Below are 13,833 nucleotides of genomic sequence, written 5' to 3'. Positions count from 1 at the left end.
TTATAATTAAATTACTGTCACAAGATGTGGTGATGGCTACTAGTTTAAATAGTTTTAATTGATTGATTCATTCATTCATTTGTATTACTGAATCCCATAGGATTCCTGATGATTGACAGTGTTAAATAAAATTTCCATAGTAAATAATTCAGAAAGCACCCGTGGTAAGTACTCAATAATATATACATAAAACCTCCACAGTAGAGATAAATCAATTAAAATGTAAGTAATAGACAAACCCTAATATATCTCAGCAAAATATTCAGCGGCGAACAATCAGTGTATGCAATAAATGATCTTAAAAAGAACTCAGTTTTGATCATCCTGAGTGAAATCAAGGTGGGGCCAAGCCTGATTATTTGTATATATGCATCTTTGGCATAGTTCTGACTGACACCTTTACCCTTTCCCAGACACTGTTGGGACATATTTGAGATTTGCTCAAGAGTATTAATGTACTGGCCATTTTAGCATGCAATTTCTCCTTTTCACTGCTATTGCAAGCTAAGTTGATGTCTTCAACGCGTTGTCCACTATGACTTCAAGATCATTCTCTTGGTTAGTAATGGCTATCTCAGACCCCATCCATGGATATGTGAAGGTAGGAAGTTTTGGCCTGGTGTGCATCAAGTTATCCTTCCTTAAACTAAACCACATTTGGCATTTGATTAACCCAGTTTAAACCAGTGGTTCTCAACCTTCCCAATGCCGCGACCCTTTAATACAGTTCCTTATGTTGTGGTGACCCCCAACCATCAAATTGGTGTCTCAGTTCCTAAGACCATCAAAAATATGTGTTTTCCGATAGTCTTAGGTGACCCCTGTGAAAGGGTCATTCGACCCCCAAAGAGGTCCCAACCCACAGGTTGAGAACTGCTGGTTTAAAGAGATTTGGAGTTCATCAGAATATTTTGGTTTTTACCAACCAAAGTAATTCCTTATGATCCATAAATTGGCCAGTTTATTGCTTACCTCAATTTAAATCCTGGATGGGGAGTGCTATTTAAATTTTCCATAGTTCACTGGAACTACATACAATATATTGGGGACAATATGACAAATAAAATTGTAGATCCTTAAATCCAGTTACCATTCAGTTGCTAAGTGTCAGGAGTAAGTGATGCTGGGATTAACACAGTAATGTGATGTCCTATGATCTATGAATTTGGCAGTAGCCTACATTTATCTACCCTAACATAATCTGTAGCATAAAACTTGCCAAAACATGGATCTACTTCTAAAAACTTCAAGATGCAACTAATTTTTTTAAAATTCATTCTGAAACATTGCATAGCCCTTTTAAACCTTCTCCAACCAGGAACTCTGCAGATGTGTTTCAACTATAACTTTAGACTCAAAATAAGTTAATTTCATAATTAAAAGTGGACAGAGAACATTGAAGTCTGCTTTTTATCCGTGGATCCTTGGGTGGATCCAGAATCTGAATCTAACAGTTAGATCGCAGTCCCTAAGCTTTTTAGCTCTTTGACTCCTTCATGAAATTTCAGATTGTTTATCACAGTCCCCAAATTTTTATTACATGAGAATAATTTAATAAATTTTACTTTAAACAATAGTACTGTGAATAGTATTGACTTCATGAAAGTAGGCAACATTTAAAATAGGAAAAATATAAGATATATTTTTATTACTGAAATTGTTTCATCTTCATCTTCAAAAGGAACATGGTGGCTCAGTGGCTAAGACACTGAGCTTGTTGATCAGAAAGGTCGGCAGTTCAGCGGTTCGAATCCCTAGCGCTATATAACTGAGTGAGCTCCTGTTACTTGTCCCAGCTTCTGCCAACCTAGTAGTTCAAAAGCACGTACAAATACAAGTAAAAGAAAAATAGGAACCACCTTTGGTGGGAACAGCGGTCCGTGCGCCTTCGGCGTTTAGTCATACCGGCCACATGACCCCGGAGATGTCTTCAGACAGTGCTGGCTCTTTGGCTTTGAAACAGAGATGAGCAGCGCCCCCTAGAGTCGGGAACGGCTAGCACATATGCGCAAGGGGAACTTTTACCTCATCTTCCGGGCTAGGGGCTTCAGGACTAGCTCTAAAGAGACCCCCAAAGATTAATAGACTCTAATTATCCATCATTTCAACCATTTCCATAATTTTCCAACCGTCTACTGATCCCCAGACACTTATTGGCCCTTTGAATAGTTACATCAATTCTTGGGGGGGCGGGGGGCGTTCAATGTTGCCCACTTTGAAGATACTGATTTAGAGGGGAACACCTTTCTGCTGGTTGACCTCCCTTTAACAACATTCTTTGGGTTCTTAAATACAGCCTGAAGTTATTTCATGACATGGTTACTAAAAAAAACAAAAACAGGGTGAAATTATTTAACAGAAAGCAGTTTGATAGAGCCGTTTCCTGTAAATTCTCAGCCAAAGGTCAGATGCTGGATTTTGCACTTGACCTCTTCATTCTGGTTACAGGGTGAAGGAGGAAGTTGAAGTGGTGGACCCCAAAGCACGAGCAAAAGCCAACTGGTTACGGGCATTCAATAAAGTCTGCATTCAACTCCAAGAGGCAGGTATCCCTTCTGAAATCATTGGAAATACGTGGGTCATCTTTGGGAAACGTGATTTGTTTGATATGCGGATAAGAGTTTTTGATACAGATAGTCCTTGACTTACAACCATTCATTTAGAAAGCATTCAAAGTTGCAATGTCATTTAAAAGGTCACTTACAACTAATCCTCCTTCTTACAACCGTTGTAGCATCTCCACAGTCATGTGCTCAAGACCTGAGTACTTGGCAACCGGCATGTATTAATGACAGTTGCAGCGGCCTGAGTTCATTGCAACTTTCTCAGCCAACAAGCAAAGACAATGAGGAAGCCAGATTCACTTAATGACCAATGATTTGTTTAGTAACTACAATCATTTGCTTAACAACTGTGGCACAAAGGTCATAAAATTGGGCACAAATCACTTAGCAACCACCTTGCTTAGCAACAGAAATTCTGGTCCCAATTTTGGTTTAAGTCCAGGCCTACATATACTACTCTCCATCCTGGTCATTATTTCTAGTGAAAAAGGAATTGTAAAAAAAACTCCATCATTTTACTCTTCCTATTGAATATTCTTCAGATAAAACCTATTTCAATTGTTGTTTTTTCTAAAGTTCTCTATGCCTTTTGCCATTTTGAATTGTCTGGTTTTGTTTTTAAAACAGAACAGGTAAATTAAGAATCCTCCAGCATAATTACTTTTTAAATCTTCAGATTCTTATAGACAACAAATACTGTAGTAGCAGTTTGCTTCAGTTCATTTTTATTTCAGGCACACATTATCCAGTGGTGGGTTTCAAAAATTGTTCGAACCTACTCTGTGGGTGTGGCCTCCTTTGTGGGAGTGGCTTGCTGCCCATGTGACCGGATGGGAGTGGCTTGCCGCCCATGTGACCGGATATGAAGATGCCGACGACACTTGTCAGAACCACCTTAAATTACCTCACACACAGCACTGGCATGCATAAGAATATGATGTCAACTTGTTTTTTAAAAGGCATCTTTGGTTTGCATTAAAACAACTTCAACACACACAATGTTCTGATTGCACCACAAACGCAGTAGTCATCCTTACCTTTCACATAGGCACTGAGTTTTATAAATATGAGCATGATAGTGTAGAATAATCATATCCAAGGACCAGTGGTGGGTTTCAAAAAATTTTGGAACCTCTTCTGTAGGTGTGGCCTGCTTTCCGGGTCCACTGGTGGAACCTCTTCTAACCAGTTCAGTAGATTTGACGAACCGGTTCTACCGAATAGGTGCGAACTAGTAGGAACCCACCTCTGACATTATCAATATCAAAAGAAACCCAGTGATCAGTAATGCAAAAAGCTACATGGATGCCTGATAGCATGATTCTTTCTGTATGGTGTATATTAATAATGGGCTTCAAATTTAATTAGATTTATGCTTCAGTCGCGATTGTTTTAGTGTGTTTTCAGAGTCTCAGGGGGATCTTGCATACTTCAGTAAAACATCGCACAAAAAGACTCTTCATGGAAAAATATATTATAATCCATCTATATATCATTGCAGTTTTATCAATGTCCATACATAATATCGTGAATGACAATAGCAATAGCAATAAGACTTTTATACCCCTTCACAGTGCTTTTACAGCCCTCTCTAAGCGGTTTACAGAGTCAGCCTATTGCCCCCAAAAATCTGGGTCCTCATTTTACCCACCTCGGAGTCGGAAGGATGGAAGACTGAGTCAACCTTGAGCCAGTGAGAATTGAACTTCTGAAGTGCAGCCAGCAGTCAGCAGAAATAGTTTGCAGTACTGCATTCTAACCACTGCGCCACCACTATGTAGAACAGTGTTCTTTACCTCTGGAATTTTAAGATGTATGGATGTTGTCAATTGGCTGGGGAATTCTGGGAGTTGAAGTCCACACATCTTAAAGTTGCGGAGGTTGAGAAGCACTGAGGTAGAGGAAGTGAAGAACTGGAAATCCAATTAATTAATTAATTCCAAATAGTTAATTAATTCCAAAATTAATTTTAGAAATTCTTTTAGTTTAACAGAACTGAGAGATATTGGATTAAGAGAATAAAATAAAAGAACAGTAAAAGAAAATCTCTCTTTTCTGAAAGCCAATGATGCATAAAATTAGGTATGCAAATCATATATTTACTAGCATATCTCCTCCAAAATACATGCCATTGTGTTGAATAGGACTCACTCTCAGATATTATGTGTAGATTTGCAGCTTCAATATGGCCTTAGTTATATGTATATGATTCCCATAACTGGGAATAAATCTGCATTATGAAGATTATGCTTCAACCTGTACATGCCATATTTATTATATTTATTACAAAGAGTGCTACCAGATGGAGCATTTTGATCCAAATTACTACTGCTGCTGCTACTACTACTACTACCCTGTTTCCCTGAAAATAAGACCTCCCGGATAATAAGCCCAATCGGACTTTTGAGAGTATGCGCTAAAATATACCCTCTCCTGAAAATAAGCCCTCCTTAAACTATTGCAACACAGCAGCAGCCATAAGGTGACCACGCTCACTGCCTCCTGCATGTAAAAAATAATAATAAGGCCAAGAACTTATTTCGAGAGTCAAAAGAAAATAAGACCCTGTCTTATTTTCGGAGAAACAGGGTACTACTACTGATAGCAATAACTGTCAATCCTAAAGTTGGTTGAACTATGTCCATTTTCTTTTTTGTAGCTTCTAGGGAGGTTTCTTTTCTCACTGCTTCAGAGCTGACCCAGCCTGGAGCAAAGGGTATTGTAGAGATTAGCTGGGGTGTTGTAGCCTAAATAAAATTCCTGGGAATCAAGGACGTTCGTGCAGGTGTTTCTAGGCTGGAGATTGAGCTCATCTAGCAACTGGCCTTTATGCTTTTTTTAAATAAAATGTTTTTTAAACATTAAAACACATTAAAACATTGGGCACAGTGTAACCATCCTGGCAATGTCTTTGCCATACATACTAGATTGTTCTGTCCCCCCTTCTCCGCTCGTTAACAGACGACAGGCAGACAAACGTAAAAGGAACTCACTTTATCAGTTCTCGGCTCAGACTGGCTGCGAGCCCAAAAATAAACATAAATAAAGTCTCTAACGAGATAACAGAATACCAAACAAAACTCTTACAAAGTAATGCACTTCTCCAAGTGTCTCCTTGAATCAGGGTTACAGAAAGCCAATCACTTCTCCAAGTGTCTCTCAAATAAACCACGACCGATGATCAATGAACGTTGAATGAACGAATGAACGTTGACTCCTGCAACCAGGGTGTGGCACCATCCGTCCTTTTATCACCACTAACGAGCCCCAGCTGCATTGTTAATCTTGCATCCCGAAAAGACTCACAGGAGACTTCTGCTGAGTCACAACACTAGATTATAAAGTTAAATATTATAACCACCATGCTTATTTACAATTGGTCTATTCAGTATTTCCAAATATAAAGATATTGTATTTCTAATCATGTTGCTTTGTTCTTGCCTTATACATTTTCACTGTTTTGATTTCATACATAATTATAATCTCCATTCTATAAACCTTAGTCATTGCTTATTTTGGGTCTTTCCTTTTTTGTTCCAACTATTGATAAAATTTATCCAAGATCTTATAATATTCTGATTCGTCTTTGTTCTTTAATTCCCATGTCAATTTATCCATTTTAGCACATCAAAATTTTCCTAATTAATTCCTCTTGTGGAATTTCCCTGTTTTTCCAGTTTTGGGCAAAGACCATTCTTTCTGCCATAATAATGTGTATTATTAAGTAGATTACCCTCTAGTTATGTTTGTCATTTATGATTCCCAAAAGAAATAGTTCTGGTTTGAATTCTATTTTCTCTTCGGTTATCTCTATCAGCCACCTTTGAATATTCCGCCAATATTCTTTTGTTTTTTGGCACAACCACCATATATGGTAGTACGTGCCTGATTCATAATCACATTTCCAACAATTTGGTGCTAAACATTTTGGCTAGTCTCGCAGGTGGGAGATGTCACCTATAAAACATTTTATGTAAGTTTTCTTTATGCGGTATTGCCAATGTTATTTTCCTATTCCTTTCCCATAATTCTTGCCATTTTTCCAGATGTATATTATAGCCAAAGTTTATTGCTAGCAACTGGCTTTTATGCTGATTGGAACATGTGACTGAGACTCTGGGGGGAAGTGAATGAATGTTACTTTTAATTGGGGGGGGGAACAGTGCCAACTTAGAGCTTTTCCACCAGGAGTTTGCCAATTTGATATGTCCTAATAAAAATGTTCTTTGAGGAACTAGTTTGCCTCAAAGTTCTTATTGAACAGGATGTATTACTTGGAACCTTAACAACAAGAACACATTGGTTCACCAAAAAAAAAAAAAAGACTCGTAGTCCAGAATATTTGGTTGCAACAAGTCACAGCAGAGTCTCAGCTAAATTCATCATTTTCTGTTTTTCAGGCTCGAGGCGAAGGCGAATCAAAATCCCTCTGGTTTAAAGGCGGGTGAGTTCCAGTCCTGGAGAAGGGGGTGAAATGGAAATATTCTTCGGATGACTTGTAGATTGCCATTTTTGGAGGTTCTGTTCTAATTTCAGGTTGTTCCCAACATTTCCCCCATCCAAGTAGGTACTAAAGAACATTGCTAGAAGTTTTCAAGATGAGATTAGACAACCATTTGTCTAGGAAGGTATAAGCAGGGGGTTGGATTAGAAGACCTCCAAGGTCCCTCTCAACTCTATGATTCTATCTTCCATGACTTTACTTCCATGTTGAGAAGCAGCCACTCAATTCCCCTTCCCATATTTATGCACTTCCTCCCTGATTCACTACTGATGGAGACAAGAAGGATTAATGGATCTTTTGTATTATTAAAGAGGGAAAAAATGTCCTCTCCCACAAAGCCATCAGCAACCACGTCTCATCTGCACATTCAGATGGCAGATAGCTGTAAAAAGTAATCTTGCAGAACATAACAATTGTTTTTTGACAGACGGTTTGTTTTGAATGGCTTCCATTTAATCAGATCGAGTATGCAGATCTCCTTATTTGACAGTATTTCATAGATGACATTACTGTAATGCTCAGTACTTATTACAAGAATTGACATCCAGCAGTTAAAAATCACATTAGATCTAACAGATGGCACTCAATAACAGTTAGTTCTTGGCAGAATTTGACAAATGTGAAAGCATTTAGTACAATTTATGGCCCTACATTTAGCAAGACTTTTGCATTTTCCTTCTGAAGTTAAAATGGCAGGATTTCAATAGCAGAAGACAGATTTAAAAAAACAAAAAAACAAAACTGTAATTGTTCAAAATCCTGAGCAGTAAAATTTAATTTAATTTCCTGGTTTTTTCAACTTGGGCACAATGCATTTTAAACATTGAAAAGAAATTAAAAATTAACCTCTAATTAAAAGAATATGATTAAATTAGGCACGTAGTATTATGAATATGTATTAAACTATGCAGGGTATAGAAAAGGAATATTTTTTCCTTCTCCCATGACTAATGATATTGTCAATTTGTTTGACAATAAATAGACAATAGAATTCCTTTTTCAAATAATCCATCAATAATTTGAGGGTCTACCAATCACAGACAGTAATGGCCAGTGATTGGTAGCCAATTATTTGAGGGTCTACCAGACTTAAAGCTGTTTTCAAAAGGCCCTTGGACCAAATCATGCACAAATAATTATCCTGTTGAATCATAAACCTCCAGATGAAGAAATGCTTGGAGAAACTCCAGCCAGAGAACCTGGGACCACGCAGGAAGTATCTGATTGTTGTCCATTATTTGAATCAGGACACTAGACTAGACAGCCCTTGGTCTGATTATCCTGCTGTTCTTATGTTCTGACACATGGGAAGGGAAGGCAATCTCTTTTTATTCCTGCTGATAAAATTTGCCCAATTTGATGTCCCAGACTTGATCCTTACAGCCCTCAACCCCAAACAAACCCCTCCAAATTCAGGATCATAGGAAGCTTTGTATATGGGATATCAATACAGTCTGTGCGTAGATGTGTACGTACACACACACACACACACACACACACACACACAGATTTTCACAGGTCTAGGTATGCTGGTCTTGTTGTATTGAGGTCTTTTCCCGTGTAAGATTGAGATTGTCTTGGCAACGTTGCCTAAGGATGGCGAGTGAGACCTCGCCGAAACGTTGCCAAGACAATCTCAATCTTACATGGGAAAAGACCAGTATATGTATGCACACACACACACACACACACACACACTCAAAAGAATAGATTCACATCTCGTTCAACTGTGGCATTCACCATCAAATGTGTAACTACTAAAGTATCTACAGTATATGTGCCAGTCCAGACCTGGCCTCCAAAATGGGGAAACAACTTCTCTGAAAGATGACATCATGATTTTTACTTTGGAACAGAAGGATTTGAATTGAGATTCCTCCTATTCTTACTGCTCGATACTTGCAAGTCAATATTTTTTTTACAGTAGACCCATGACAGCCCAAAGTTATTTCGGAAAAGGGCACCATTCTCCTGTCTTTGGCAACTGGTACAAGGTTTTGTACTCTTTTGAATTTTGGTTTGTCAAGACGTAAAAAAGAAAGAGATGTTGGGCCTTGGAAAATGATGTTGCCCTCTATGCTTAAGGGTCTTTAAAATCAGCCCTTGTATTACCACACTCCCATAAGGAAGTCCCTCATCTGACAAAGGACAATATCCGAATTCTCTCCCCCCACCCCATCCTCTTCCAAGTACAGAATAAACCTAGAGACCTCCAGGGCAATGCTCAGCCTTGTGCATGTGCCTATCCAAATACTTCCCCTGCCTCATCTTTTGATTCCTCCCCTTCCTCTCCCTTCTCTGCTTCCCTATCCTAACCTTGTTTCAGATTTCCTCCACCCTTCCTTCACCTGTCCTCTTGTATGATCTGACTGTTTTTGTCTCTTCTCCAGGCCTGGTGGCGGGTTGATCATAATTGATAGTATGCCTGACATTCGCAAAAGAAAACCCATACCCCTAGTTAGCGATTTGGTGAGGTTTCTTCTTCTAACATCTTTCTTTTCTCTTTTCTTTCTCTCCAGCAGCTACTGGCTTTATCTGCTCTGGAACAGCAGGAATTCCACTGAATGTGTCTCTGGAGCCAGCTAATGGAAGGATGAATGTGACCTCATAGACTGAAGTCTTTGAATTCAGTATTTTGTAATTTGAGATCTGGTGTACTCCTTGGCTGAGGCAGTGAATTGAGAAAAAAAAAATGCCCTGGTGCTAATTCTCCTGAAACCGTAATTGTCTTAAGTAGCCTCTTTTGACTGTTTGATCTCATTGGGGTCCTGCTTCCCATGTTGAGAGAGGGGAGCGATGGGAAGGAAGACAGGGGTTGACTATATTGGTAAGATCTCTCACTTTATATAGAGAGATGGATGCACATACTCATTTGCAAAATAAAAAATACCACGTATCAGCCATCCCAAGCCTGGTGCCCTCTAAACAGGGCTGGGCTTCAAACATTTTAGCAAGGGGTTATCTGCCTGGTTGCTGGGTGGGCCTGGCCATGGTGGGTGTGGCCTAGTTGGCCTCCTGCACCATGGCAGAAGGTGATGTTTTTGCCCTCCCGGGGCTCCAGAGGCTTTCTTCGAGCCTCCAGGAGGGCAAAAATGGACTCCCCAGACTCTGGAGGCCCGTTTTTTTTAACCGAACTTCCTCTCATTTTTTGCCTTCCCCAAGACTCTGTGCACACCCTGCACTTACCTGCATCCAAAATGGGCCATGTGGGAACTCCTGGGAGGGGAGGGGTTGGCAGGGCGGGGCCAGCCAGGAGTGGGCTTTGGAGGTTCTCCAAACTGCACAGAATCTTAGCTAGAGGTTCTCCCGAACCCCTGCGAAGCCTCAGAAGCCCACCCCTGTTTCTAAAGCCTTTGTGAGATTTTGGGTTGGAATCAAGAAAGTATTTGGACGAGTAAGACTGTAATCCCAAGGGCACCCACTGCTTCAAAGTTGAATCTAGCAGCAGCAACATAGCCTTTGGCTAAATCCTATTTGGAATACAATAATTCAATATAGACAATGTTTCTTAACCTTGGCAACATTATGATAAGTAGATCAACTCTTAGAATTTCCCTAGCCAGCATGGAGACTTATTTAATAATTATTAACAGATACTTAATAAATATTAACAGATATTTCATAGGTATTAACGTATCTTAAAGTCCACATATTTTAAATTTGCTGCGATTGATTGAGGTTTCTTCAAATCCAGATTGGCTGCTTCATAGGCACAGTCATATTGTGGCAATACAAAAATTTTATTGGCTTTTTATTTTGGGTTGTTTTTTTTTTGCTTCGTATCAAGGCTACTGCTCTTGGATTTTCGGAAGTCTCCCATCCAAGTACAAGCCAGGTCCAACCCTGCTTAATTTCCCAGTTAGATTAAAACAACCAGATGCTGCCTCTCATGGTGGAATGGGACAACTCATTGCAGCCAAATCGCCATGGCGAACTCATTGCGGGACAATTCAACAATTCAATTTCATTATTTAAAATAATTTAAAAATATTTTAATGTTTGTCATTCACATTTCATTTTGTCCCTCCTTTGGTATCCTTTCTTTAATGATTCTATTCCACTATTTCTTCAATATTAGTGTAACTCTTGTGCGGCGGTGAATTGTCCCGCGGCGAGTTGCCATGGCGAGTTGGCCACAGCGAGATCTCTTCTACAATCTTGCCGTAGAAATGTGTCTCTAGCAACTGCATTGCACCAGTTCTCAAATTATAATGAAGAATAATTTTTAATTCTTTCAAAATCCAGAGGCCTAGAAGAAAACAAGTAAATAATGATTGTTACCACAATTTTTGTGATGATCCCCTTTCTGCCCTAAAATGTAGCTCATAGCAACACCTGAAAACAGGATTGGCAGGGAAGGAAAGATCACATCCTCCATTACTCTGGCTCCAGTGTGCGCCGCATCTTATTCAGTTGCCTCTGCTTCGCTTCGCTAATAAAGCTTGTTTTATTTCTCTTCCATCTTCTGCTTGCTGATGCTGTTGTGGGTGCATTCTCTCTCAGGGGAGCCGCAGTAAAGTTTCTGCGCTGCATTAACAGCATGCCCGACATTAAGGCTGGACGTAAATCTCTTCCGCTAGTGATCAGCGATCTGGTGAGAACGAGGTGAAAGGGAGAAACCCACCCATCCACCCAGGATTCCTCTTCCCCTGAACCCAGGATCCCAATAACCATCAGTTGCAAATGCCTGATTTAACAACATCCTTATCCAACATGGAACACCAAATGTCTTCCTGCATTTTAATTTCCCAGTTTTGCCTCCTTCCTCCTAAAACCACACTCCCAAACCTCACTATTCCCAAGATACAACCCTTCCCTGTGTGAGGTCTACCCTTCAACATGTTTTGAACCCACTGCATTTCTTGCACTTTTCCTTGTATGCTTCCCTTATTGATAGATTCCCTAACCATCAGCCTTTTGGAGAAGGCATAGTTCAGTGAGAACTTACCTTTGGAGGAGATTCTTCAGGTAAACTGCCTTGGCAGGACTAAGATTTTAGAGTAGAGAATATTAGGAAGATATATTTGTTAGCCAAAAGCAACCATACTTCAGTGGTAGATAAATGAACTAGGTTAGGCTCCCAGCATCTCCAGAAAGAAGAGAGGATAATAATGTCCTCTGCCATATGATCACCATGTGCTTTACTCAGTTGTTGTGGCCTGTCGGCCGCCAGCTTCTCCAGCAACCGAATCAGAGGAGGAGGAGGAGGCGTGGGAGTCAGGGTCAGCATCAAGGCAACCTGAGAGCTCTGAGGGGGAAGAGGGAATGGAGCTGGCAGATAGAGAGAGAGAGAGAGAGACAGACAGACAGACAGACAGACAGACAGACAGACAGTGGTGGAGCCTGGGCCGTCTGTCAGCCCTCAGATGGAGAGTCAACAGACCTCAGTCTGGAGGTGGCTGATGAGGAAGAGGAGGAATAGTTGTGCCCAGTGCCTGATGCACAGAAGGCAGAGGAGAGGAGAGCAGTGGAAACCTGTGGGCCAATCCTTGTGAAGAAGGAGCCATCGCTGCTAGCAAAGCCCCACCTTAGCTCTGGGGATAAAAGACAGGGGGCCGAGATGAATGGGTGTGACAGCCTATTCATCTCCCTGCCTGAAAGAGAAACTTTTTGCCAGGGCTGCTGGCACTCCTAATAAAGGAATTATTGCTTCAATTACAGAGGGTTTGTCGTGTTTGGCAAGCTGGGTAGCTAGAAAAAGAGCATATTCAGAAAACCAAAACTAACAAAGCTCAGATTAATATTGTTGCTCAACATTGTGCTATTAAAGCAGGAAACCCTGTATGTGTTTCCTGATTCCTCAGGAAAGGAGACCAAGAGAAACCAGCAACCAGTCTGGAGGTAGTTAATTCTGAATGGAGAACATGCAGTGACACAGCTTGCCTTGTGGGACAGTGTTAAGCAATTCCTCAGTTTCAGCCCGGAGAACAACAAGAAACTCAGGTCAACTTTCCATCATGTGATCCCCCAACTGTTTGGACTACAACTCTCATCATTCCCAGGCAAGGATGATTTGAATTGTAATCCAAAATATCTGAAGGATACTGGGAGAAATGACATAGGCAATATTTGATATACTAGAAATAGACCCAATTTTAATATATATATATATATATTATATATATATAAAGACAATAACTTCATTGTCTTTCTTTTAGCTTTGCTAACTAACCCAACTCTAACAAAGAGACCTATTAAATAGTTGGAGATCATGAAATGTGCCTAGAGATTTCCTAACATCATTCTCAGTTTCTTCCTTGAAAGTTCAATTTTGGTGGTCCCTTGTGGGAAGCTTTGTGATATCACTCCTTTCTAAAATGTGTGAACAAATTTGTATACAGTGCGGCACCTAAAATCTTTCTGCCTAGTTGCTTCCCTTTGCTAACTTCTGCACTCAAGAAATTCTGGGGGCTACAGTCTTGGGTACAGCATATTAAAATTTCTATGTCCCAAATTTGCAAATCCTGAAAGTTTTCATCAAGAAGTTGATAAAAACTATTATTAGAGTGATTAATTCGGTGGGAAAAAGTCCTTGGAATGTCGATCTGGGACATCCAGGCCTTCCTAATGTTTTCTTGAGCAACTTCCTTTTCTGGAAATTATTGCTTTATATTTATACTAAATTTACATATGTGATTGTGAAGAGCTCGAAAGTTCTTCAGGCACCAAAGCTTCTTAGTTGGAGAATGAACAGAGTGATCAAATGTCATCAAGGAACCTTGGAATTATGTCTAGGTATAAACAGAAAGCCTGATAGAATTCCTA

General features: G+C 39.9%; 1 protein-coding gene across 1 annotated transcript in view; it reads left to right on the top strand.

Moving 5' to 3' along the window:
- Positions 1–13,833, top strand: part of UNC13A (unc-13 homolog A) — a 127,440-nt gene that overhangs the window by 38,136 nt on the left and 75,471 nt on the right. Inside the window, exons 11-13 of the mRNA XM_032214197.1 lie at positions 2,449–2,542; positions 6,965–7,008; positions 9,459–9,537. Of these exons, the coding sequence (XP_032070088.1) occupies positions 2,449–2,542; positions 6,965–7,008; positions 9,459–9,537 (217 nt within the window). The remainder of the gene's footprint in view (positions 1–2,448; positions 2,543–6,964; positions 7,009–9,458; positions 9,538–13,833) is intronic.

Source organism: Thamnophis elegans, chromosome 1 (assembly GCF_009769535.1).
Source record: "Thamnophis elegans isolate rThaEle1 chromosome 1, rThaEle1.pri, whole genome shotgun sequence".
Lineage (NCBI taxonomy): Eukaryota > Metazoa > Chordata > Lepidosauria > Squamata > Colubridae > Thamnophis > Thamnophis elegans.
Note: the sequence above shows the minus strand (reverse complement) of the source record. Positions and strands in the feature narration are given on the sequence as shown.